General features: G+C 50.3%; 2 protein-coding genes across 2 annotated transcripts; one reads left to right on the top strand and one right to left on the bottom strand.

The window, feature by feature from the left end:
* Positions 1-1,882: 1,882 nt before the first annotated feature.
* Positions 1,883-7,714, bottom strand: LOC117866775 (uncharacterized). The gene is made up of 4 exons (XM_034751053.2): positions 7,474-7,714; positions 7,197-7,264; positions 5,654-7,071; positions 1,883-2,348 (listed from the first exon to the last, which is right to left on the bottom strand). Exons 1-4 carry the CDS (start codon positions 7,574-7,576, stop codon positions 2,342-2,344), a joined length of 1,596 nt encoding a protein of 531 aa, XP_034606944.1. The 5' UTR covers positions 7,577-7,714; the 3' UTR covers positions 1,883-2,341.
* An 11,924-nt stretch (positions 7,715-19,638) lies between these two features.
* On the top strand, positions 19,639-24,540 carry LOC117866774 (probable beta-D-xylosidase 2). Its single transcript, XM_034751051.2, has 3 exons — positions 19,639-20,186; positions 22,201-23,539; positions 23,660-24,540. Exons 1-3 carry the CDS (start codon positions 19,797-19,799, stop codon positions 24,295-24,297), a joined length of 2,367 nt encoding a protein of 788 aa, XP_034606942.1. The 5' UTR covers positions 19,639-19,796; the 3' UTR covers positions 24,298-24,540.
* Positions 24,541-24,953: the final 413 nt, after the last annotated feature.

Genomic DNA, 24,953 nt, shown 5'->3' with positions numbered 1-24,953 from the left:
TCACGAGCGCCACTTCCGATCCTTCACGTGCGCCGCTGCCGGCGATCGCCGGCGTGCATCGTAACTTGCGCTCGCCACGTGATTGGCCAGACACGGGTCAGAGATGCAGATACCCAATGGGACCCGCGCCCTCGTGCCTCGCGAAGTCGCGACGAGCGACGACCAAGGAAAAAAAAAAAGAACACTTTTTATGTTTTATCATTCCATTTCTGCACGCGGTTTCCGACGAGGCGCGCGCCATGAACGACGGCGGGCAGGCGGGGCTCACCTTCTGGTCCCCGAACGTCAACATCTTCCGTGACCCGCGGTGGGGCCGGGGGCAGGAGACCCCCGGCGAGGACCCGACCGTGTCCGCGCGCTACGCCGCCGCCTACGTCCGCGGCCTCCAGCAGGCGTCCCCCTCCGGCGACCGCCTCACGGCGAGCTCGCAGCTTGCTGCAAGCACTTCACGGCGAAATATCTTGATTGATGTGATCATCAGGAGAGTAGGTACGCCTGGGCCCACCATGTCAGGGCGGCACCCAATGAGCGCTGTCCCAGACGCGGCGGCGACGTCCCTTCGCTCACGGCACTCCGGCCGGCCGGCCGTCCCTCCCGTCACCAACCTTCCCTTCCTCCGGGAGTCCACGGTGCCGCGCCCTCTCCATCACAGACCGAGGCGACATGGAGGCGATTCATGGCAGACATGGCGCGCGAACCAAAGAAAGAAGGTCAGTCGAGAGCACCGCCGCATGCAGGTGATTGCAGCCAGTCGCGCCGCCTGGCATCACGTTCCGTCCAGCTAGAGGTGCGTCGTCAATGCATGCCCTTTATATGATTCAATTCATGCATGTGCTTGGTCATTGGAACTGCTAGCTCCTTGTTCATGGTTGTCAACAATGCAAGCTGGTTGTGTCGACCTATGCTGGAGGGCCTGCGTTGCACATTCACAACAACAGAAAGCAAGTACTACACTGCAACTCAAAAAATCAGGCAACCAGCAGACCTCTGGTAAAGCTCCTTCTAGTAAAGCTGCACTGTCTGTTCTACAAAACTGTGTGCAGACTGATCACTAGTGCTAATTGTTTGGAGGATACTGAAAAGAGAGATCTGACCTTTGTCATTCCTGAAAATCTAATTTAGGGCGCAAGCTGGGGTGAATGGAGGCAGCTCCAATACCTCAGGTTTTGTGGTGAATGGAGGCCGCTCCAATACCTCAGGTTTTGTCAAAATATGAGCTCTAGCAGCATTGATAAGGATGAAACCGAATTACATTTCGAAAAAGAAAAGTTTGTCAAGATCATGATGTCCATTTATGTAAACTGGTGTGTCGTCAAGCACATGGTTTCTTCTGCATCAAATCCTATTTGAACATATAACGTGTTGTGTTATCCCTTTGTTTTCATCTATTTGGCAGATACTGACAAGCCTCACTTAGCTTCTACCAGCATTGTCAGGATGACTTGTTCCATGAATGAATTGTGCCTTACAAGGGTTCTGATCAAAGGATTTAAGGAAATCCGCTGAAAATACTGTGTGAAATTCATTTGTGAACCAAGGATGTAAATTTACTTGAACTTTACCTACAAAAAAGTACCGAAAACCAAATAGTGGCTCACATGTGGGTCTGGGTAATTTCCATCTACTGGTACCTGGGCACGGAAAAAGTGGCTACACGCAGCACAGAGCACGAAAATAATCAATGGTGAAGACTGAAGAATATCCGATGCCGGCAAACCTAGAGTAGCTTTCTTCAGTTTCTACAGCATAAGCACTTGCGTCAGCAGCGCTGTAAGTTTCTTTGCAAGAACTCACAGTGTATGCTGTGTGTAATACAGAGGTTTACCAAATATCTATCTGCACAAATCAATTGCCAAAAAAAAATCCTAGAAGGAATTGAAAGTCCATGAACAAAATAAGGTTGCGCATAATTTGAGTACAGAATAATCCGATGAGTACATTCCAGCTAAATATAGATTGTTTAAATTGCATCAAGCTCCATAAGTCAGCCATGATAAGCAATTGAGCATCATATATGCACAATGGTCTTGCATGACCATAGTAAGAAGTTCATCAGAAATTAAAATTATACCTTAGGTAACCTAAGTAAAAACACCACTGGATCATGAGTTTAGAGGATTAGATGCTATTGAGTTTCTTGGTGAGCATGCTACACGCACAACCATTTGAATACAACTTGGATACAACTCAGGTTCCAACTGTTAAAATTACTTGATGAAAAGCTCATGAATGCATTGGTTTAGATGCATGGTTGTACTCAAAAGCATTTGCCATTTTCTCTCTACTGTCCTCAGCTTTCTCAGCAACAGGTTCTTGTGCAAATCGTCCAGGTGCGATAATATTAACACCTGCAGAAACAAGAAAAGTAATTAAATATTCCCAAAACTTGGACGCAAAACAAAAGGTACAACACATAAGTAGCATCAGGAAGCTGATCCCATTCCTTCATATCCTGAACCCCAAAAGAACGGCTGAAACATTGTTAGAATCAAGGTTCTCCTGCTTTATTTCAGAGAAACAAAGCAACATAGGCCCTTGTTTACTTCGCGAATTTGGGAGGTGCCAAATTACTGTAGCAACACTGTAGCGTTTCGTTTGTATTTGTGAATTATTGTCCAAATATTGACTAATTAGGCTCAAAAGATTCGTCTCGCAAAGTACAACAAAACTGTGCAATTAGTTTTTGATTTCGTCTACATTTAGTACTCCATGCATGTACCGCAAGTTTGATGTGATGGGGAATCTTCTTTTTGCATAGTGTAAAAGTTAGGAGTTTGGAGGTAAGAGAACAAGGGCTAGGTTTACATGACAGCCTTATGAGGAGTGTGTGTAGTATGGTGTTAGATGACCCTGAACCGCTGAAACATAAATGCAGTGCAAGTCTGCAAGAGGGCATTCTCCCAATCACATCAATTCTGCATTTCCAAATTTTATACACGACCTACTTCAAGTGATGTATGGCCATATGTATGACTTCACAAAATTGACAAACACCTCAAGCATTGAAGCCAAAGAAACCAAGCCTCACAAAGACCTTTTGATTTTCATTTTAGTTGCAAAAGCATAATGCTACTATACATGTAAACCTCCCTGACACATAAGTATCTACATTTATTTGCAATGCAGTTTTGTTTGCTTGTCCAACAGTTTCTTGTGTTGTCAAGGTACTCCGGTTTGAGCCCAAAGTAGCCAAAGCAAAATTTGGCCAAAAAAACTATTCCGCACACATTAGCTGAGACTTCAATGAATTGGTCACTGTACAATTTCCCTGTGTTATCCCGTTCCAGCCTTCAGTACGCTTCTTACGGACGTTAGCTATCACCACACAGTCAGGAAACAAGCCAAGAGTGGCAGGAGACCACTAAGGGTTACCCCATGCAGTCACTTCCCCACAGACATGATAAACCCCTAGTCCACAATATCTCTAAATCTGCAAATAGCCTCCCAGTCTTCGTATAACCTTCAGAGCTCCCCCATTTTCCTCTACCCTTTTCCTGAAATTTAAAACCCCTTTGTGAATTAGGCCTGGTTTGGTTACATGTGCTTATTTTTAGCACCCATCACATCGAATGTTTAGATATTGATTAGAAGTATTAAACGTAGACTATTTACAAAACCTATTACATAAGTGGAGGCTAAACGGCGAGACGAATCTATTAAACCTAATTAGTCCATGATTTGACAATGTGTTGCTACAGTAAACATTTGCTAATGATAGATTAATTAGGCTTAATAGATTCGTCTCGCCGTTTAGCCTCCACTTATATAATGGGTTTTATAAATAGTCTACGTTTAATACTCCTAATTAGTATCTCAACATTCAATGTGACACGTGCTAAAAATAAGCAAAGTGAACCGAACGCCCCCTTATCAGTGACCATTGGATCTTGGTCAGAATTCATACAACCACCCCCTGTAAATATCTGTCAGTTCTCTTGTTGAACTTTGAAAGTTGTTTCTGATATGACAGCTTGAGCTATTGCATCAGCTTTTATAACAGAAGTTTTTACTCAACAGCACCTCCCTCTTGGGGGAAGTTCACATTATAAATGAAGGGGTATTTCCTATAAAAAAAGGGGGGAAAGCTATCGCCAGCAGTTTAAAAACAGTGAAGGATTCACAGAAGCAACCTGATTTAAGTAATACTTGGGTTCTGTTCAATAATAAATCACTGCTTTTTGTCCAATACGCACCCCTTTGCCTTTACTAGTGATGCATGAGTTAGACCTGACTGCCACCTATTTTTTTCTAAACGTGCATTGATTGCAACTTCCGTACCCCCTTTTTTATTGCATTTGGTGGACCATTCCTACCCCCTTTTTTGTTGCATTTGATGGACCATTCATGGTAAGCATATGTGGAACTACTAGCCCCATAAACAGAATTTCTTTAGTATTACTACTAGTGTTTAGGGACAAGGGTATTTTTAGTTGAAAAAAAAAACTCGACCGGCGGGGGTAAGACAGCCCCCCGGCATTTTTCTAAGAAGAGAAGACATTCTCACACAGGTCGAGATAACCCCCAAATCCCTGCCCCACCTTTAACAGCGGCACCGTAGCCCATGTGAGATGACCAACGACCGGGGCCGGGTCTTAGACAAAATTCGCTCCCACCGGGAGTCGAACCCAGGACATGAGGAGTGCTACTAGAGCCACCTAACCAACTCAGCTTGAGGCCTGTTCGCTTTAGTTGCAAAAGGACAACGCTACTATACATGTAAAACTTTCTTCCCAACACAGTTCTTTACAATGCAGTTTTGCTTGCTTGTCTGTCAGTTTCCAAGTATTCTCAAAGGGCTTATTTGGTAATTCAGTCTGTGCTTAAACTAGCCATACCCGAACTTGGCAGCAAAAAAAAGGTTTTATTACAATATTCCATACACATTTATTATGGTAACAGATCAGTAATGGTGGATTGGAAGAAGATAACGGCGCCAGTCGCCCTCATCATCAACAGGGCTTGTCGCTACACCAGGAGGCTCTGACCATGCCGGTCCTTCAGAGACAATCTTGCTTCATCCCTTGACAAAGACTACGCTACCTTTACCTAAAAGGTGTCATCTAACTAACTTAAGAAACTAGGACTATACTAACCGACTAGATAACTTGCCTAAACTGACTTATCACTTTTCATAACACATTAGCTGTGAATTCAATGAATTCCTCATCATACCATCCCTGTCACCACATTCCAATTTTTTGTACATCTAATTTAACACAGAATTTGTTCACAATTTTACTTCAAAGTTCAAACAGTTATATTCACTCATAACATGCCAAGTTTATTAAACTAGTTATTCCACTTGCAACTACGCCTCAAAGCACTGGGTCTGAATAGGACTATCAAAACATGGTCAGGTCACCTATATGGCTATATCAACATGAAGCCAACACATGATACAGTTTGAAGCATTCAGGGACTTCCAGATGGGAGAAAGATGCCTAAACCATAATTTCATATGTGCATGTGTAGAATTGACTCTGGTTGCATGCGCAGCATTCAAGTACAAGCACTTTTTACAATAATTTGAAAAATACCTTACTCACTTTTAAGATCATTTATGGGGCAAAAAATGATATTCTAACTATTTACTGTGGTAACCAATTGGTGTACAGCCATAAGCACATTACATCTCAAGGAAAGAGCAATTTACCTGAAAGAATACATCTTCATTGCCCTGCTTATAGGCACTTTGCGCACAACAACCCGCTGGTGGCTTCTTCTGAAGCAAGGCCCATGTTCTTGGCTGACAGTTGATGTGGCCCCATCACTTTTCCCTTTATCGAGATAATGGCTATTGGAAGCTGGCCTCTTGATGTCTTCTTTCATGGACTCAACAAAATGTGAAACATCTGTTCTTTTGCAGCTGCTTTCACCAGCACGCACAGCTATCCGTGGTTCCTCCTTGTCACCTCTCTGTGTTTTCGCTTCTTTGTCTGAAGACTCGTCTCTTTCCATGGACTCAACACGAGGTGGGATATCCGATTCATTGTTGCTACTTTCAACATTATGCACACCAGATGTTTGTATCTCCTTCTGGCCACCAGAGGGCTTTTCCCCCAAACCATGTGAATTGTCTTCCAAATTATATGGCAAGGGGACACTGTTCAATTTTGCTTGGTCAGTCAGAGTGGAGCGAGCATTAAGAGTGGAGCCCTTTGGTCCAGGCAATTCAGCATTAAGAGTGGAGCTAGCAAGATTGGAAAGATCGTCACCACAGTTTACAATGATGCTTTCGCTGATTTTATCTTCCTCCCTAAAACGTTTCTTCCCTCTTGGTTCTGCGGAGATCTGAACTTTGTCTGCTGCTACACCAAGATCTGAACTTTCTTGAAGCATGGTAGTTCTCTCTTCGCTCTGACCTGAGGCATGCTCAACACCTTCATGAGATTTGTCCTGCTGGTTCGTTGGTGGAGCGTCACTGTCGCCTGCTGCTAAGCCAAAATCTGCACTTTCTTGAGGCATGGTAATTCCATCGTCGAGCTGACCAGAGGCATCCTCAATACATTCCTCAGGTTTGTCCTCCTGGTTTGGCAATGGGGTGTCACTGTCCCCTGCAGCTAAGCCAAAATCTGAACTTTCTTGAGGCATGGTAATTCCACCTTCGAGCTGACCAGAAGCATCCTCAACACATTCCTGAGCTTTGTCCTCCTGGTTCGGCAGTGGAGTGTCACTGTCTCCTGCAGCTAAATCAACATCTGACCTTTCTTCAGGCATGATAATTCCATCTTTGCGCTGACCCAAGGCATGCTCAACTCCTTCCTGAGGTTTATCCTGCTGGTTCACCTGTGGGGTGTCACTGACGCCATCACCTGAGGCAAGACTGCCACTGCCACCTCCCTGAGACAATGCAGGAGGCAACATATACTGCAAGGAGTTCTCGGCGATGACAGGATGGCCGGCATTTTGTTCAGCATCACCGGTTCCGCATTTCGCATCCTTGCGAGCAAGCGGATGAGAGCCCAGCTCATGAGCCTCAGCCAGGAGGCGCCAGGGGCCCTTGACCCACTCGAATGCAGCTCGCACAGCCATGGAATCGGTGAGCTGAAACCAGGAGCCATCGAGCTTAACCTGCAAATAAAACAGTGGCAAATGGATGAAACCAAAGGAAACGAAATTCCCTGCAACGGGATTCGCCCCAATTTCGGCCAAAGATTGATCCTTTGCGCAGCCGCATTGTCATTCCGGCTCCATACCTGCAAGGACGTGACGGCGATTGGCCCGGTGCGGGGGAAACAGGCGGCGTGCTCCGCGCTCACCCGGCCTGCGTGTTCAATTTGGGGGAAATGGGGTTTTCAGTTCGCGATTTTTCCCAACCACGCCGCGCAAAATTAGAAGGAAATCCGTGGGGGAAAGGGGGATCGATTTCCAACGGAATCGCAGCAATCAAGAACCAAAGAAAGAAAAATGCAGACTTTTTTGTAGCTGGGGGTGTGGGGAGAAAGGGGGAGGAGAATGAAGAGGGGTACGCACGCTTGAGGTCGGCGACGGTGGTGGCGCGGGCGGGGAAGGAGACGACGAGGCGGGTGCCGAGGGTCGTCTCCAGGAAGATCGTCGCGGTGTCGCCGGCGGCCATCGCCGACCCGAGGCGGGGGGCGGGGGTTGATTCCTCCTCTGCGCGGCTTCGACTGGCCGGCGGAGGCGGCGGAGAAAAGAAACCCCACCGCCGAAGCGAGCTTTGTGCAGTCTCCGTTTGACGCCTGTCGCTACTCGCTAGCTGGTTCAGTTACTGGTTGTACAGCTAGGCACTCCTGACGAGTACACTTCCTTTTTTAAGAACGGATTTGATACGCTTATTTTTGGTAAAATATGATATCATTACGATGAATAGCATTAAATTTCCTAGAAAATTTAGAAATAAGTTTAAGCCACAACTAGAGCTGGCAATTGACCTATTGATGGTAAAGATGCACGGAGCTTGTGTGTAAAAAGGAACGGATCTTTGTGCTACTGTACTTCTCAAGCGGCATCTAGTTAAAATTCTCTGCATTGTTCTACTGTACTCCCTCGTTAGGCATTCAGTTAAACATCTTTCTAGTGTAAAAACAGCACCTCCTAACGAGGCGTTCAGTTCAAAACTTTGTACATGTCTGCACTTACCTGACCTTGCTGACGCGCACACATTCACTGCTGCACTATGACTATGAGGTCTCTGGATGATGAATCCAATTGAAGAACTAGAAGAGACTTTCATAAATTTCAAGATCGACGGGAGTGCTCTCTTCGTCCTAAATTACTATTCGTTTTGATTTTTCTAGATAGGTCACTTTTGCTACGTACCTACATGTATATTTATGTTTAGATACTCCCTCCGTATAGGAAAAGGAAGTCATTTTAGACAAGGTTTGGGTCAAACATTGGGAATATAAATCATGAATAACTTTTAAGTTGTTGAGTTTGAAAATGTGAAAGCCATATAAATAGATTTGTCTTGAAAAATACTTTCATAAAAATATACATATATCACTTTTGCATAAATATTTTTATAAAAATAAGGAGTCAAAGTAATGCTTTGGAGACCCTGTCGCTGTCCAAAACGACTTCCTTCTCCTATACGGAGGGAGTACGTAACAAAAATGATGTACCTAGAAAAGCTAAAACGAAGGGTAATTTAATTTGGGACGGAGGGAGTAGAAGGGAATGATCTAGTTGGACTGAATGCGGCAGGAGGTTGGCCTGACATAACCGGGCCTGAATTTACAAACAACGCCCATTGTCTGGCTTATGGATGGCCTAGGTCAAACAGCAACGGTCATCAAACGACAGAGATTGTTCGTCCGTCCCGCCCTCCTAATCATCTGTACCAACTGAACTGATCAACTGAACATGCATGCCCTGATGGGAATGGCTGAAAAACAGGAGCTTGTGAAAACCGAACAAACAAAAAGTATCTGAGCAAAATATGAAACAGATGGGAACGGGACCATGATCCAGCTAAATCCAATAGGGCGGCCAAGTGTGGTGCTATTTGTTGGAAAAAGATACCGGAGATGGAAAAGAACAGATCCTTTAGCTACTGTACTTCTGAAGAGGCATCAGTTAAAGTTCTTTGTTTTGTTCTACTGTACTTCTCAATAGTCACGCAGTTAAAAATCTCTGCAGTGTACTACTGTACTTCTGATGAGGCATTCAATCAAAAACATTGGACTCTGCACTTTGTTTTTGACTTATGAGTTATGAGTAGTCTTCAAGAGACATTCAGTTAAAACTATTTGCTGAACCTCTCCTGACCTTGCTAACGCCACACTTCACTGCTGCATTATCATATATAACCGGGCCTGAATTTATCATCCAACAGCGCCCATTATTGGTTAACTACATCGCCGGCGGGGATCAAAAGCTGTTGAGTGTTGACATGCCAGCCGGAGCACTCTGCTGGTTCTTACTGGCGCGGCATTCTGGCGAGCAGCGCAGCCAGGCGGCGGACGGCGCATCGGAACCAGCCCTGCCTGAGGCCAAGCAGGTGCGAGATCTCCACAAGAAGACACCGCTCCACCGTCGGAGGTCGTCGTGCCCGGCGGCCGGCCAGCGCGAGCTCGGTCCCGCGGCAAATGGCGCGCGCCTCTGGCTTGGCTTCAGAAGATGCTGGGTGGGCGGGGCCGGATGGGGACTTGAGGCTCCGGATGGCGCCCCAAACGGGGCCGGTGGTGGGCGGCGCGGGACGCCTGGGGAGGCGACGAGCCGAACCAGGGGCCTATGTGGAAAATGCGGGGCCTTTTCGCAAATAATCGGATCGCGATTAATAATCGCGATCCAAATTAGGGGCTAAACGTAAAATATGTGGGGGTATTTTGCAAATATTCGGATCGCGATCAATGGTCGCGATGTTAATTGAAAATATTTAGGGGTATTTTTAAAAAAATCCCGGACCGCGATCCAGTTCGCCGCCGCCGCGGCTCGCCGGACGCCGGACGTCCCGTGGGTACGTGTTCTTCCTCCTGGGGACCTCGTAGCCACCAAGCTCGCATGGTACCGAGGGCGGTGGGAGACCCAGGCGGCGGCCGCGATTCCGGCGGACAAGAAACGCCTCCCTGCTCCATGCCGCGGCTCGCTGGAATCTGTCAGTTTCTGAATTCTGAATGAAGAGCCGCGATGGTGACACCTGGAAGAGGACAGCCTCGCCGTGGGTGAAAGCGGCATGCGGGACGGACTTGATGCAAGGCGGCGGGGGTCGGAGGCGACGTCCTCGAAGAGCACCGCGTGAACTCGCGGGCCATGGAGTCCTCAATGCCATGGCCACGCCCGCGTGAAGCTGCCTGTTGCAGATATGGCGCGCGTGCAAGCTTTGCAACTGAGCAAATTGTTCTGCTCACCTACACATTGTCATCGACTCTGAACTTCTTTTTTGATAAGCAATCGACTCTGATTTCTCTTTGATCATGAATTGTGAAGTACCTTCACATCAACAGCCCCGGAACAACAACGCAAGAGCCAAGAATTTCTTGCTGCAAGTTCCAGCTCACAACAATGCATCAACGAGGCAGGTAAACATTTCACCGTTCTCTTTGCAGCAACCAGCCGGAGCATCGCATCACCATTTCAGCCTCAGAGCCGCCACCGCACCCCCACTGACGGAGATGTTGGTTGATTACCTAACGGATCAGGCGCAGCCCGGCGGCGATGGCAACGACATGTCAGCCGGAGTACTCCGCCGGTTGTTACATGCTGCGGCATTTCTTCGAGCAGCTTTTGCGCTACTAGTCTCCGACAGAGCTTGGTGGCGGCGGAGGCCTAGCGGGTGTGGCATAGGGCTCGGAACTGCCACCGCTCCACTACCGTCGGAGTTCGTTATGCCCGGCCGGTCCGCCGGTGCGAGCTCAGTCCGACGGCGAGAGCTCAGTCCGACGGCGAATGGCACGCGCCTCTGGCGTCCAGTGCTAGGTCTTCAGAAGATATCGGCGCGTGCAGTGTGGGGATTTGAGGCTCTGTATGGCGGCGGCAGCGGCGAGCGGGGACGGCGGCGGCGGCGCAGGCTGCGAGCGGCGCCGGACCGGTGGGGAGGAGACAACCCAAACCAGGGGCCTTTGTTAGAATTAATCCTGTTGTTTTTACATTTGTGTGAGTTAGTGGTGTCTAGGATTAGTTTGTGCTAGGTGTGTACGTGCTCATCATGCTGCATGGCGTAGTGGCCAGGAGTGGCAGCCATGATGTGAGTACAGTATCCTTGCAGGTGTGTGCGTGTGGCTAGGTGCTTGGTCGAGCCATCAAGTCGTGGGGCACGTTCGGGAGCAAGAAGTGGTCAGTCCGTTTGCATGGATGCATCCATTGTTGGTGGAGTAGTGGACTGGAGCTTGTTTGCATGCATGCATGCATTGTTGGAGCTTGTGTGCATGGATGCATGCATTGTTGGTGGACTGGAGCTTGCCGTTGGACGTTTCCAGTTGTTAGCAGTGATCTGCATGTAGTGTTGGCCGATTCATGCGCAAGTTGTGGAGTTGTGAGTAGAGGCCGACGTGTGGCTGAGCCTGTGCGTGTGTGAGTGCTATTTAAGCCCCTGTAATCACTGTGTTTAGTGCTGAGGTGAATACAAGTGCAAGTGCAGGTGCTGGTGTGCAGCACCGAATAGCTACACTGTGTGCTAATGCTCTTCTTCCAGAATAGTTTGTGTTGTGTGTGAGAGCCGAGTGAGTGTGATTAGTTCCAACAGCCTTTTTACAAATAATCGGATCGCGATTATTGATCGCTATCCAAATTAGAGGATTATCTGCAATTATTAGAGGGTATTTTGTAAATATTTGGATCGCGATCCAATCCTCCGGCGTGAGCGCCGCCTGACGCCGGCCGTCGTCCCTTCGGTACCTCTTCCACCTCCCTCCCGTCTCGCCTACTCACTATCAAAAGTGCCTCGCGCTGATGCACCGCCTCTCCGCCGAGGGGCACCCGCACCTCAGCCGCGAGCTCCTCCGCCCGGCCACGGGCGGGAGGCGCGCGGGAGAGCCCGTGCTGTCGCTGCTCCTCGACTTCCGCGACGAGGCGCACGCCGCGTCCTGGGACCACTTGGCCTCCGGAACAACAACGCGAGAGCTATCTCTTACTGCAAGTCACAACAATGCATGGACGAAGCAGATCAACATCTGTCTCCTCTGTATTCTCCTGCAGCAACCAGCTGGAGCACCATCGCATCATCGTTTCAGTTTCTCCACCTGTGGCCGCAGCTGGGGTTGCAGCAGACGAAGAAGAGCGACACGCGTTCCTCGCCCCTCACCGTCGCCTGCGCCAACAATCCAAGCACGGTGGCCGTCAAGTCAGGACCTGGACTCTGAACTCCGAACCAAGTGAAGAATACAGACAAGACGTGATGCCGACCTGGAAGAAGAAGAAGGCCTCGCCGTGGCCGCAGGCGGCGAAGCGGACGGACCTGGCGCGGGGCGGCGCGGGGTCGGAGGCGACATCCTCGAAGAGCGCCTGCGTGAACTCGCCGGCGGCGTGGTCCACCACGTTCCGGTACACGCAGTTGCTGTCGGACACCTCCTGCAGGACAGCAGGAGTGCAGAGTTTCAAACAGGGTACTTGCAGGGCCATCACGACTCACAAGTTCAGAACAAGCAGCTAAAAAGTGACTGCCCCTTACCTTCAGATGCTCTAGTGCTTTTGCAGAATTTAAAAAGACAATTTCAAATATTTGTGCCATAAAAAAGAGAGCATGTTCATGAACCAATCATATCTTGGGAATGGCTGGAGAGGCAGCGACGCATACTCGCAGAGTGTGTTGTAGCATTAGGTGATTTCGCGTTGCAGGATGAGAAGTTGAGAGCCCATCACCCAACTTGCTCCACGGACAAGACACATACAGTCTGGAGTAGTCATCACCCACCCCCATCACTGTATCGAGTCTCCTAGCTTCCACTCAACTCTCTCTCTCGAGTCTCGTCCATCGTCCATGGCCAGCCATCGATGATGGGATGCTCTTGTCACGACGTCACCTCGATCACCCAACTGCATCAAGCCCTGTACTGTTACTGTACGTATGGGGGCCATGGAGATGGAGTGCCGAGTACGTATAGCATCGTCTGGCTGGCTCGGCGGCGGGCCCACCGGTCAGCGTCGCAAGGGGGCTGTGTACACGTCCTGCCCCTGCCTCTGCGCAGCCTCCTCGCCTCCTCGTTCAGACGCCGGTGCCAACCCCCTACAGGTACAGGGCTACAGCGAGTTAGCTGATGAATCCCACGAACTGAAGCAATCCAGTTGGGTGATTGGGGGGTCACAGGCTGTGTCACTGTATGGCACTGAAGGGAAGGGTTGGGGAGTTGAGGTGTGGAAATGGAACCTTCTCACTCGCTCACTCACTCAACGATTAAACATTCTGGCACGGCATTGTATAGGTAGGTTTCCAAGAACAATACAAGTTTTTAAGTGCAACCGTGCTGTGGTGCCCAACACTGAAGTTCAGAGGGGGGGAGGGCGCATCAGAGCGTCTTGATCAAGGTGTTCGCCACCAGCTGGTGTCTAGGCTGTTGCATTGTCTACACGTCTAATGTGTTGCCAACATACGTAGGATGGTTTGTAGTCCTTTCCCCTAGGTGTGTTAGCAATAGCAACTGCCTTTTGAGTACCTAGTTTTTTCACCCTACCCTACTCAATTTGTTTGTGATGCAGTAACAGCCAAGTGCCATAGCCCATAGATGTATGCAAGTACAAGATAATCTTGCATTGACAATGCAACTACCGTCACTCCATAAATACAGACCAAGCAGCTGCTCTTGGATCTAACCAGTGTCCTAAGAGCAACTCCAGCAATAGTTCCTACTTGAGGCCTTTACTTTTCTGAGTATGGGCTCTTCCAACTTTACGAGGCTATACTTTTCAACCTCAACTCCAGCAACATCCCCTACTCCACAGCCCCTACCGTTGATATGACATGTGAGACCCACCTATCGGTCTCCTCTCTCTTTTTTCCCAAATCCCTTTCTCACCTTTCTCTCTTCCTCAGCTCTCTCTCCCGCATGCCCCGATAACGGCGATGGGGCTCAGAGCCCGACGACAGGCGGCTGAAAGGATCTTGATGTCGCCTAGAGGAGCGGTGAATAGGCTAACCTAAAATTATCACAACTTAAAACAAGTTTATCAGTGATATACGAAGATTCCGAAGAATGTTCCGAAAATTCCGTAACTTGCGGAATTTCCGAAGAAGTCTACGGAGAATCCGGAGGTTACTTAATGCAGCGGAATAAAAGTCTCTCTACTAGGAATCGGAAAAACCGGAACTTCCGGTTTCCAAAACCGGAACCTCTAGTTTTGGCTCGGCCAGAGAAGACGCCCACACTTAGGAGGTGTTTGGATCCTAGAGCTAAAGTTTAGTCCATGTCACATCGAATATTTGGAGGCTAATTAGGAGGACTAAATATGAGTTAATTATAAAACTAATTACACAGATGGAGGCTAAACAGCGAGATGAATCTATTAAGCCTAACTAATCCATCATTAGCAAATGGTTACTATAGCAACACATTGTCAAATCATGGACTAATTAGGCTTAATAGATTCGTCTCGACGTTTAGCCTCCATCTATGCAATGGGTTTTGTAAATAGTCTATATTTAATACTCCTAATTAGTATCTAAACATTCGATATGATAGGGACTAAAGTTTAGCCCGGGGATCCAAACACCCCCTTAGAGTGATGAATGAGCTCGAGATCAAATCAAGCTTGGTGTAGAGGCTCAGTAGGTGTTTCTTAGCAAGCTCACAAAGTTCCTACACTTCACAAATATAAACATCCGAATAGATCAACCAAATTCATGGATTCAACAATGAATGCAAAGTTAAGCAAACCAGCGTGGAGACACAATGATTTGTTTCACCGAAGTTCAGATTCACCACTGTGAATCCTACATCTCCGTTGAGGAGTCCATTGGAATATGAGTCTATCTCAACTCCCTTCCAATGTGCTGGGTATCTTTCAACCACTTTCATCGTCTCCACTAGATGACCTTTTTCCTTGTGGAGACAAGATTGTAGCCTTCACAGACTTGCCACTGCTTACCACACCTTTAGGAGCTAGCCAGCGACGCCTAGCTGTCTACGAGGCTTCACCTCCAAGAGTAACAGATACTTCATTTGAAACTTGACAGGGCAAATCATAGTTCAAGCGTATGAGTGATCTACTAATGCTCACGAATGGCTCCTCTCTACTATCCAATTCACTAGATCTAGTAAAGATCACACAACCTCACTAAGAGAGGTTGGGAAGAGCTATCTTGGCTTTAGTTCAGCTTAGAACAGGCAGGAAGCACACTAGCAACCTCAAAAACAGTAGCCAGCCACTGAGGAGGGCGTGGGGTATAAATACCCCACTCCACAAAAACTAGCCATTAGGGTGTCAGACCAAAATTGGAACTACAGGTTTCCCAAAACTGGAACCTCCAGTTTTTCAAACCAACTAGCCGTTAGAGACACGTGGCACCCAAAACCGGAACCTTCGGTTCCCAAAACTGGACCTTCCGATTTTGCCACTGCCAAATCAGTTAGAGTGTGTACGTGTGGTTTTTGTATCTCTCATCCCTCACATAGGATACTTGAGCACTGAAACTTTATCAAATCATCATGTGATGCATCCCTTTTTATGGTACAACATACCTATACTCAAGATCAAACATAAATACAATAGTCATCCACTTGAACTTCATCAATATGAACCATGCCATACTCGATCAATATATCCTCATGAGAGCTGCACTCAACTTTGTTCTTTGGTTTGAGCACTTCAACCTTGAGGTAGTGACTTGGATCAATATTCAACACATATAAATGAAACCTAATTTTAGATCCCAAGTCACCCCTTCATATGACTCAATACATAATTGATGTATCCAATTACTATGCTCGGTAAGGCTTGACTCGATACCTCGAGATCCTGCAAGCATTAGCCACTTCACCCTAGCGAGAGTCATGGCTCAAGTCACCACTTGATCAAACCTCGCTTAGTACCTTGTTGCTAATCCTTTGCTTGATTTCTTCATCCAATCGTTGCCGCATTGAGTCTAGCTTTTTTTTGACATCAATAATGAAACCCATTTGAGATCATATTCCCTTTAACTTTAATATCTTATTTGTTGCTAAGCTTCTCTTTTTATTTAGAGATCAAAGAATATCCTAATATCACTATGTCTCTATCTTCACCTTTATTTGCTTGTCATGTATCACACTCTTTTTATTTAGAGATCAAAGAATATCCTAATATCACTATGTCTCTATGTTCACCTTTATTTGCTTGTCATGTATCACACATAAGGTTCATGGGATTATACAATCAGCCTGTTTGCTTCAGCTTGTCAGCCGGCTTATCAGCCACCGAACAGTATTTTTCTCTCACAACAAATCAGTCATTTCAGCTTTTCAATCGGCTTATAAGTCCAGCCGAACAGGCCGAATATTTATTACCATGACATTCATCTTTAACTTAAACGATCTTGCAATATGAGGCTATCAACCAAGCCTCAACTCATCTTTAACACCACTGCTTGCTTTTCATGCTTAGATGAACAATGCCATATATCACACTTGTTCTTTTCACCATACGAACCTTTTAATACAATATTTCCCACAAAGATTATTCATTAATAACTTTACAACTGCTCATATGCTTAACAAGTTCATTAGACTTTTAATCTAGCTGTCATTCAACCCACCAAAATCCACTAGGAGCCTAGATGTTCTTTCAGCAGCGCTCAGAGGCCGGCCGGCGAGCGGCGTGTGGGGCCACGCGCGCAGGGAAGATGGCGAGCGGCACGCTGCCAGGCAAGGAGCGACGCATGGGGCTAGGCAACAGGCAGCGCTCAAAGGCCGGCCGGCGAGCAGCGCGTGGGGCCAGGCATGCAAGGCAGACGGGGCCAGGCGAGGAGCGGCACACGGGGCTAGGTGAGTAGCGCACTAAGCTTGGGTGCTCGATTCGACGGCGGCCGACCTCGATTCGACAGTGAGGTAACGATGACACCCTTTTGACTTCTTCCTCCCTTCAATTTGTGCCGCTGCCCGCTCGATTTGGCCCGGGAGCACGGCTACCGTGAACGAGAAGCTTTGCAGCACCGAGGCGGCGGACAAGCATAGCCTTGTGGTCGTCGGCGCATCGACCAATGGAGGCAGTGACGTGGGCGACTCTCCGTTTCCGTCCGCGTGAGAGAGAGGAAACGGAAGCTACTACCGAGTAGGGGCTTCTCTATCCACCCGTGGGAGAAGAGGCTGGAGGAGGGAAAGTAGGGGGCACCCTAGAGTACGGATCCGATTAGGAATCTTGCTGGAGTGCGTTTTTTTTTCCACTCGATTCCTATTCAAAAAAGTAGGGATCTGAGTAAGAGCCTTGCTGGAGAGTCTAGCACTAGCAGCTGATACCGCTACTGTGTGTAGCAACTAGCTAGCGCACCAGGGGGGTCCCTTGAGCTGAAAAGGGTTCAGCATCTATCATGTATCATCTGCGGTCATCTCCATTCTCTTTTCTTTTTTCATAGAGGGAGTGCCAGCTGAAAGAGGAGCCCGTGCGTTGAAAGGCACCAAGGAATTCAGTCTCTCATGTGGTGGCGAGCACATGATGGAACTGAGAAAGGAAGGAAGGGCAAATTGACATGTTGCCATCCCAGCAGGGACTGTTTTGGGTGAGAGCAGCATGCCACACGATTCTCACAACAGCAGGAATTTTTTTTTCTAAAAAAAAAAGCCTCCGCTAATTTGCACGGTGTAATTTGATGCATTTTACCAGGCTCCGAGGGTAAAGAAGGCTTGTAAGAAAGGGACAATGGATGGTCGGCACACAACACAAACAGAGCCTTGCAAGTCACGTTAACCTCGATCGGCAAACACGACGGGTTACTTAATTACTTAACCCTGACTGGCACTCGTTTTCGTTGCCATCTGAAGTCATTTTCACCTGCCGATTCCTTTTGCCATTTTAGCCTCAGCAGCGGCCGCCGATCGACGGCCCATCTGCTCCGATGTTGACAACGAACACTCTCTTCTCTCGCTTTCTGTCCGTCCAACGCTACCTTTATCCTCATCAGTCATCAGGGGTTGGTCTAATCGGCAAGTGATTCTTTCTGTGAAAGCTACTAATTGCTCAACCTAGCTGCTGCTCTGAATTGTCTAAGCAAGCGAGAGTGCTTTTCACCTCTCTGCAGGCTGCAGCAATCTTCTTCATCAGGGTAGTAAAGACAAAAACCATCTGACGGCTGGATAATCTTTCTTAATCACACAATTAACTCTTTTTTCTTTAGCACCGTTAAGAACTTAATCAGGTTGCGATTAGGTTCAGAGATCAGAAGCTGTGTGCTGCGATTGTTCAATGAACCGTTGCTGTAAAGGCGTTAGGTGACATCAAAGACAATTCGATGCACGGCACCATTTGGTGGTAGCTTTGTAGGGGCATTGGACGAACAACCGCTGGAGAAACCCCCGTACGCCGTAGCAGGTTGGCTGTCCGGCCGCTAAATCTGACCATTTAAGAACGGTAATCACCGAACCACACGCAAGGATCAACGGTGAGACGCACACCAGTCGTCGTACATGACACGAAAATCGCCAAAACGTAAAAAGTGGGCGGAAACTTCCTCGTATACATTTGCAGAGAAAATGAGCAGTTTTACATGAATTTTATGCACAAGTACGTACCAACATTTGAAATCCGTGTGTGTTTTGGAATGCCTTCTTAAGCCGTACAAGTACGTGCACACCAACATTTTTGCGCTGAGATGATGGTGGCGTTTGTGGCTGTGGGCAGGAGTGGTTGCATGCGTGCTATGTACGTCTGGCTTCCGGTGACATGTTTTTGGATAGAGAGATATCCTTTTGTTGGTCTTTCTTGCATGTGATCCTTCAATTCATTTCTTTTTCTTCCTCTTTGTCTTTCACAAATGTGTGCTGATGAGGCTGTTGCTGAAGGTGATGACAGTCTCTTTTCACGGCACATCAACCCAAAAAACTAAAAAAAAAAAGTGATCTGTGATCGGAACCATTTGCTTGGTCACTATGCGCATCATAACCACCACGAATTTGTTTGGAACGAATGGATTTCAGATAGCTTCGGTTCTTTGTTGGGATGAATTTTGCGTAAAGTGTATGTAAAAGCACTTTGTAGTTAGTAAACATCAGGGAATGGTTGAAACTTGAAAGAGTGCTTCTGGATGGAAGGGGCCGGGAAAGGTGACAACAAGATGCTCTCCATGTGGGAAAGAGAGCTCCTCTGTTTTCATAGTAGTAGTAGGCAATAAAGATCCTCTTTTTCTTGCAACAAAAGATGGTACCCTGCAATGGTGCAACTAATGTGATCTTAACCTTCATGGTACTCTTAAATGTTTATTTTTAAATCCAAAATAATAATTACTTATTGTCTCTGCAAATGCTGAAACCAGTACCAAGGTGGTTCATGCTGTGCTCTGTTCTGTCCTTGGCACACATTTACCTGCCTTTCTCAGCAATTGATCGATTCATCAAGATTTTTTACCAAAATCCAGCAGCACCCAACAACCTGTCACTCACTGTACCACCATGAACGCTGCAACTCTGCAATATCTTAACATATCTTTCAGACTGCACAAAACTGTCACGAACATAATTAAGTTCACAGTATTATGTGAAATGTCTTCAAAAAAAGGTTCATTTTTTCCAAAAAAAATGAGAAGGAACAAAAAGAAAAGAGAGAGAGAGGAGATATTCTTTCCTTTGCACAACCAACCACCATCTTCTTCCCCTGCGGTGGTTGCAACTTGCGGCGCTGCCTGCTCGCTCCATATAACCGCACACTCCCCCGCCGCTCCATTCCCACAAGCACATTGCCGCTTCCCTCCGCCCTCCCACCCGCCGCCGCCAGCCATGCGGCGCCTCCTCCTCTTTGCCGCACTCATGCTCGCGTCGGCGCCGGCGCCGATGGCTCGCGCACGGTCGGCGTTCGCGTGCGCCCCGGGCGGCCCCGCTTCGTCGCTGCCGTTCTGCCGTCGGTCGCTGCCCCTCCGCGCCCGCGCCCGCGACTTCGTGTCGCGGCTGACCCGCGCTGAGAAGGTGCGGCTGCTGGTGAACAACGCGGCCGGGGTGCCCCGCCTGGGCGTGGCCGGGTACGAGTGGTGGTCGGAGGCGCTGCACGGCGTGTCGGACACGGGCCCGGGCGTCAAGTTCGGCGGCGCGTTCCCGGGCGCCACCGCGTTCCCGCAGGTCATCGGCACCGCCGCCGCGCTCAACGCCTCGCTCTGGGAGCTCATCGGGCGGGTACGTAACGTATATACGCGTTGGCGTTGGCGTGGGCGTGGGTCGTTCGCTTCACGCCTTCACCGTGCGCGCGGCGGCCGACGGCGGCATTGGCGCGGGTCTCGCCGGCATTGGCGCCGCCGGCCGTCGAGCCGCCGTCGTGCGCGCGCGTGCGTGGTGGCTTTGCTTTGGCTTTTTCTGTCTCGCGCGCGCATGTGAGGCTGGCTGGCAGTCTGGCACGCCTGTGCCGCTCTCGCTGGGCGCCGCGCCGTCGTTGTCTCGGGGGGGTGGGGGGGTGCGCGGATGCTTTGGCGGCTGGCGCCATGCATTGGGCTCGTTCGTTCCTGTGCAGTCAGACCAGTCGCATCATCCTTCGCCGCCTGGTAGTGGTGCCAGCGGGCCGTCGGATCGTAGAAATACGTTGATGCGATCATCAGGAGAGTGCCGCAGTGCGCGCGCGTGGGCCCACCATGTCAGGGCGCCGGCCTATGAGAGGCGCGAGCCGTACGGGCGCGTGTACTGTGCACGGGTGGCCCCCAGCAGCAGTGCAGTAGTATCCTGGATCCGCTGGTTCTGGTGGACACCGGCCGCAGAGCTTGAGTGCTTGCTTTGGTACCACCAGTCTACCGGAGCAGCAGAGCAGAGAGCAGAGCATCTCCTCCTGCTTCTCCCTGGTGGCGTGGAGCCTACACTGCACTACACCAACGTCCATGTGCGATGATTGATGCCATATCCCATAGTAGCAATAGAGAGCAGAGCAGAGCAGTCTGGTGATGGAGGAGGAGCACGAAAGGGTGCCCGGCAGCCGGTGCCGGTGATCTTTTTGCAAGTGGCTTCTGCTTTGTTTCGACCTCTTTCTTTTTCTTTTTCCGCAGCTTTTGTTTCCTTGACGAAAAATACGGTACGGTTAGGGCAGGTAGTACTTAGTTAGTACTGTAGCAAAGGTTTCCTCTCATTGGCTTAAGCAAGTGTGGGACTGTGGGTACGTGCTGACGGTTGATGGCGCCGTTTCTGTACATGCATGTCTATTTGATGGAATTCCTTGTTGGCCACTGCCAGCCAATGGCGAGAGGCGCAGCCATGTGCAGACCAGCCAGCCTAGCCAAATCTAACAGCCTTTTCAAAGCCTATATCTCTTCTTATCCTGTCCACAAGAACATCTTGGATAAACCAAAAAAAAAAGGCTAAAGATAAAATAAGCAAAAAAGTGTCAGATCTGAGGGAAAAAGAAGATGATGGAAAAGCTGACGCGATCGTGGAAGGTCGGTACCGCCATGGAAGCAAAGCAACGGCCGTGGTGAAGTGAAGCGCAGCAACTAGGCTATTTTCCCTTTGCTGCAAGAGGGCAGTGGTTCCATTCCGTTTAGTAGGGACACTGTGCAGGCGTTCTTGGCAGCTGGCTCGCTCCTCGTTTCGGCATGCGCACTTTTGCCATCTTCCAACATTCCAAAACATGCCACTGCCAACCACCGTCACCAACAGTGACAATTTCAAAGATTATTTTTGTTTTTACGGGGAGTAAGTTTTGCAAAAAGAAAAAAGAAAAACATGGCCCTGTGTTTTGTCTTGAAGATTTTCAGCAAGTTGCAACTTGCAAGTGGCCTTTGCTTCTGAAGTCTGAACCCCCTCATCGCCTGCGTCCCTGTTCCGAAACGATAGAACCTGCAGCAGCCTCTGCCTGTGCATGTCGAGCACAGCAGCAGTAAAACATGTGCTGCCTGCCGGCGTTCATTCGATCACGAGCACCACTTCCGATCCGATCCTTCACGTGCGGCCGCTCCCGGCGATCGCCGGCGTGCATCGTAACTTGCACTCCACACGTGATTGGCCAGACACCGGTCAGGGATGCCCCATGCGACCCGCGCCCTCGTGCCTCGCGATGATGCTCCTCCTCTGAACCAACGACGACCAATGAACAAAAAAAAATACTTTTATCATTCCATTATACTGTATTTTCCTTTACATTGTATTTCATTGGTATTTGCAACGTGCACGTACTGAGCATACGGTCCGCGTACGCCTACCATTTCTGCAGGCGGTCTCCGACGAGGCGCGCGCCATGTACAACGGCGGGCAGGCGGGGCTCACCTTCTGGTCCCCCAACGTGAACATCTTCCGTGACCCGCGGTGGGGCCGGGGGCAGGAGACCCCCGGCGAGGACCCGGCCGTGTCCGCGCGCTACGCCGCCGCCTACGTCCGCGGCCTCCAGCAGGCGTCCCCCTCCGGCGACAGCCTCAAGCTCGCCGCCTGCTGCAAGCACTTCACGGCCTACGACCTGGACCGGTGGGGCGGCACGGACCGGTTCCACTTCAACGCCATCGTGGCGGCGCAGGACCTCGAGGACACCTTCAACGTGCCCTTCCGCGCCTGCGTCGCGAACGGGAACGCCGCCAGCGTCATGTGCTCCTACAACCAGGTCAACGGCGTGCCCACCTGCGCCGACGAGGGGTTCCTCAAGGGGACGATACGGGGGAAGTGGGGGCTGGACGGGTACATCGTCTCCGACTGCGACTCCGTCGACGTCTTCTTCCGGGACCAGCACTACACCCGCACCACCGAGGACGCCGTCGCCGCCACGCTCCGCGCCGGGCTCGACCTCGACTGCGGGCCGTTCCTGGCCCAGTACACGGAGTCGGCGGTGGCGAAGGGGAAGGTCTCCGACGCCGACGTCGACGCCGCGCTGGCCAACACCGTCGCCGTGCAGATGAGGCTGGGGATGTTCGACGGCGACCCCGCCGCGGGCCCGTTCGGGCACCTCGGGCCCAAGGACGTGTGCACGCCGGCGCACCAGGAGCTCGCGCTCGAGGCGGCGCGCCAGGGCGTCGTGCTCCTCAAGAACGTGAAAGGTAAGCACAGGGGCGGCGTCCTCCCGCTGCGCCCGGCAACCCACCGCACCGTCGCCGTCGTGGGACCGCACGCCGAGGCCACGGTGGCAATGATCGGGAACTACGCGGGCAAGCCGTGCCGGTACACCACGCCGCTGCAGGGCGTGGCGGGGTACGTGCGGCAGGCGGTGCACGCGGCCGGGTGCACGGACGTGGCGTGCGCGGGGACCCGGCAGCCCATCGCCGCCGCCGTCGACGCCGCGCGCCGCTCCGACGCCACCGTCATCGTCGCCGGGCTCGACCAGAAGGTCGAGGCCGAGGGGCTGGACCGGTCGACCCTGCTCCTCCCCGGCCGGCAGGCGGAGCTCATCTCCGCCGTGGCCAAGGAGTCCAAGGGCCCCGTCGTCCTCGTGCTCATGTCCGGCGGCCCCATCGACATCGCCTTCGCGCAGAACGATCCGAGGATCGCCGCCATCCTCTGGGTGGGGTACCCCGGCCAGGCCGGCGGGCAGGCCATCGCCGACGTCATCTTCGGCCACCATAACCCAGGTACGTACATTAACTATTTAACTCCCATCAGCTTATATAATCACAAATTTTAAATAAACTTCAAACTTTGCAACGAGAAAAGTAGTCTAATTTGAATTTTCAATTCAAATTTGTTTGCAGGCGGGAAGCTCCCGGTGACATGGTACCCTGAGGACTACCTGCGGAAGGCGCCGATGACGAACATGGCGATGCGCGCCAACCCGGGGAGCGGGTACCCCGGCCGGACCTACCGCTTCTACACGGGCCCCACGATCCTCCCGTTCGGCCACGGGCTCAGCTACACCCAGTTCACGCACTCGCTGGCGCACGCGCCGGAGAAGCTAACCGTGCAGCTCACCGGTGGCCACGCGTCCGCCGCCGCCGCGTCGTCGTCCTTCCCCAACGCGACGCGCTCCGCCGGCGCCGTGCGCGTGGCGCACGCGCGGTGCGAGGGCCTGACCGTCCCGGTGCACGTCGACGTGAGGAACGCCGGCGACCGGGACGGCGCGCACACCGTGCTCGTCTACCACTCGCCGCCTTCCGCTCCCGGCGCTGGCGGGGTCGCCGGCGCGCCGGCGAGGCAGCTGGTGGCGTTCGAGAAGGTGCACGTGCCTGCCGGCGGCGTGGCGCGCGTGGAGATGGGCGTGGACGTGTGCGAGGGGATGAGCGTCGCGGACCGGGACGGCGTGCGGCGGATCCCCGTCGGCGAGCACAGCCTGATGATCGGCGAGCTCACGCACACGGTCACTCTCGGCGTCGAGCAACTCGGCGGGGTATAGAACGAAACGCAAGGAAGCGACGAAGCGTAGGAGGATTCAGAGGCGTGTCTGAATAATTTGTGTCGTTTTGGGAAGGGGTCATTGGATTGGATTGTGATTGCTGCGGTGCTTGCTTCTGTCTCTGCAAAGGTGGAGATGGAGATCTCAAAAGTTCGAGAAGGCACCGGATTTACTGAAAATTTGTTGAAATTATTGCAAACGATTAAAATGGAAGGAACACAGAAGAATGTCGTTTCTTTCTCAGCGTCAGTGTTTTCTGGTGTCAAGATTTAAGCATTTCACATAGAGATTACTACTTTGCAACGGGACTACTCCTAAAAAGCTTGTGATATCAGGCACTTTCCACTCTTGCCGTAGATTGAACAAGCCAGGTAAACTGGTCAAGAGATTCAGATAAAAACGGTCATTACTCTGATCTGCGGTTTGAGTCTGGAAAGATGACAAGAGCTTCTGTGCTTGCAGGCCTCCTAGGCTCCTACTGATTGAAACACTGTCTACGGATTAGTTGTTTCTTCTGTCTGGTCCAAAATCATGTGCTGATCCTTCCTTTGTCTTGGCCCACTGAATTTTGCTGTAGAAAAGCTTGAGCTTGCAACAGAATCTGTCTGAATTTCTTCAAGTTGAAGCCCATGGATTTGTTTCCTCTCTGAAGTTTC

This window comes from Setaria viridis, chromosome 8, assembly GCF_005286985.2.
Source record: "Setaria viridis chromosome 8, Setaria_viridis_v4.0, whole genome shotgun sequence".
In the NCBI taxonomy this organism is placed as follows: Eukaryota; Viridiplantae; Streptophyta; class Magnoliopsida; order Poales; family Poaceae; genus Setaria; species Setaria viridis.
Note: the sequence above shows the minus strand (reverse complement) of the source record. Positions and strands in the feature narration are given on the sequence as shown.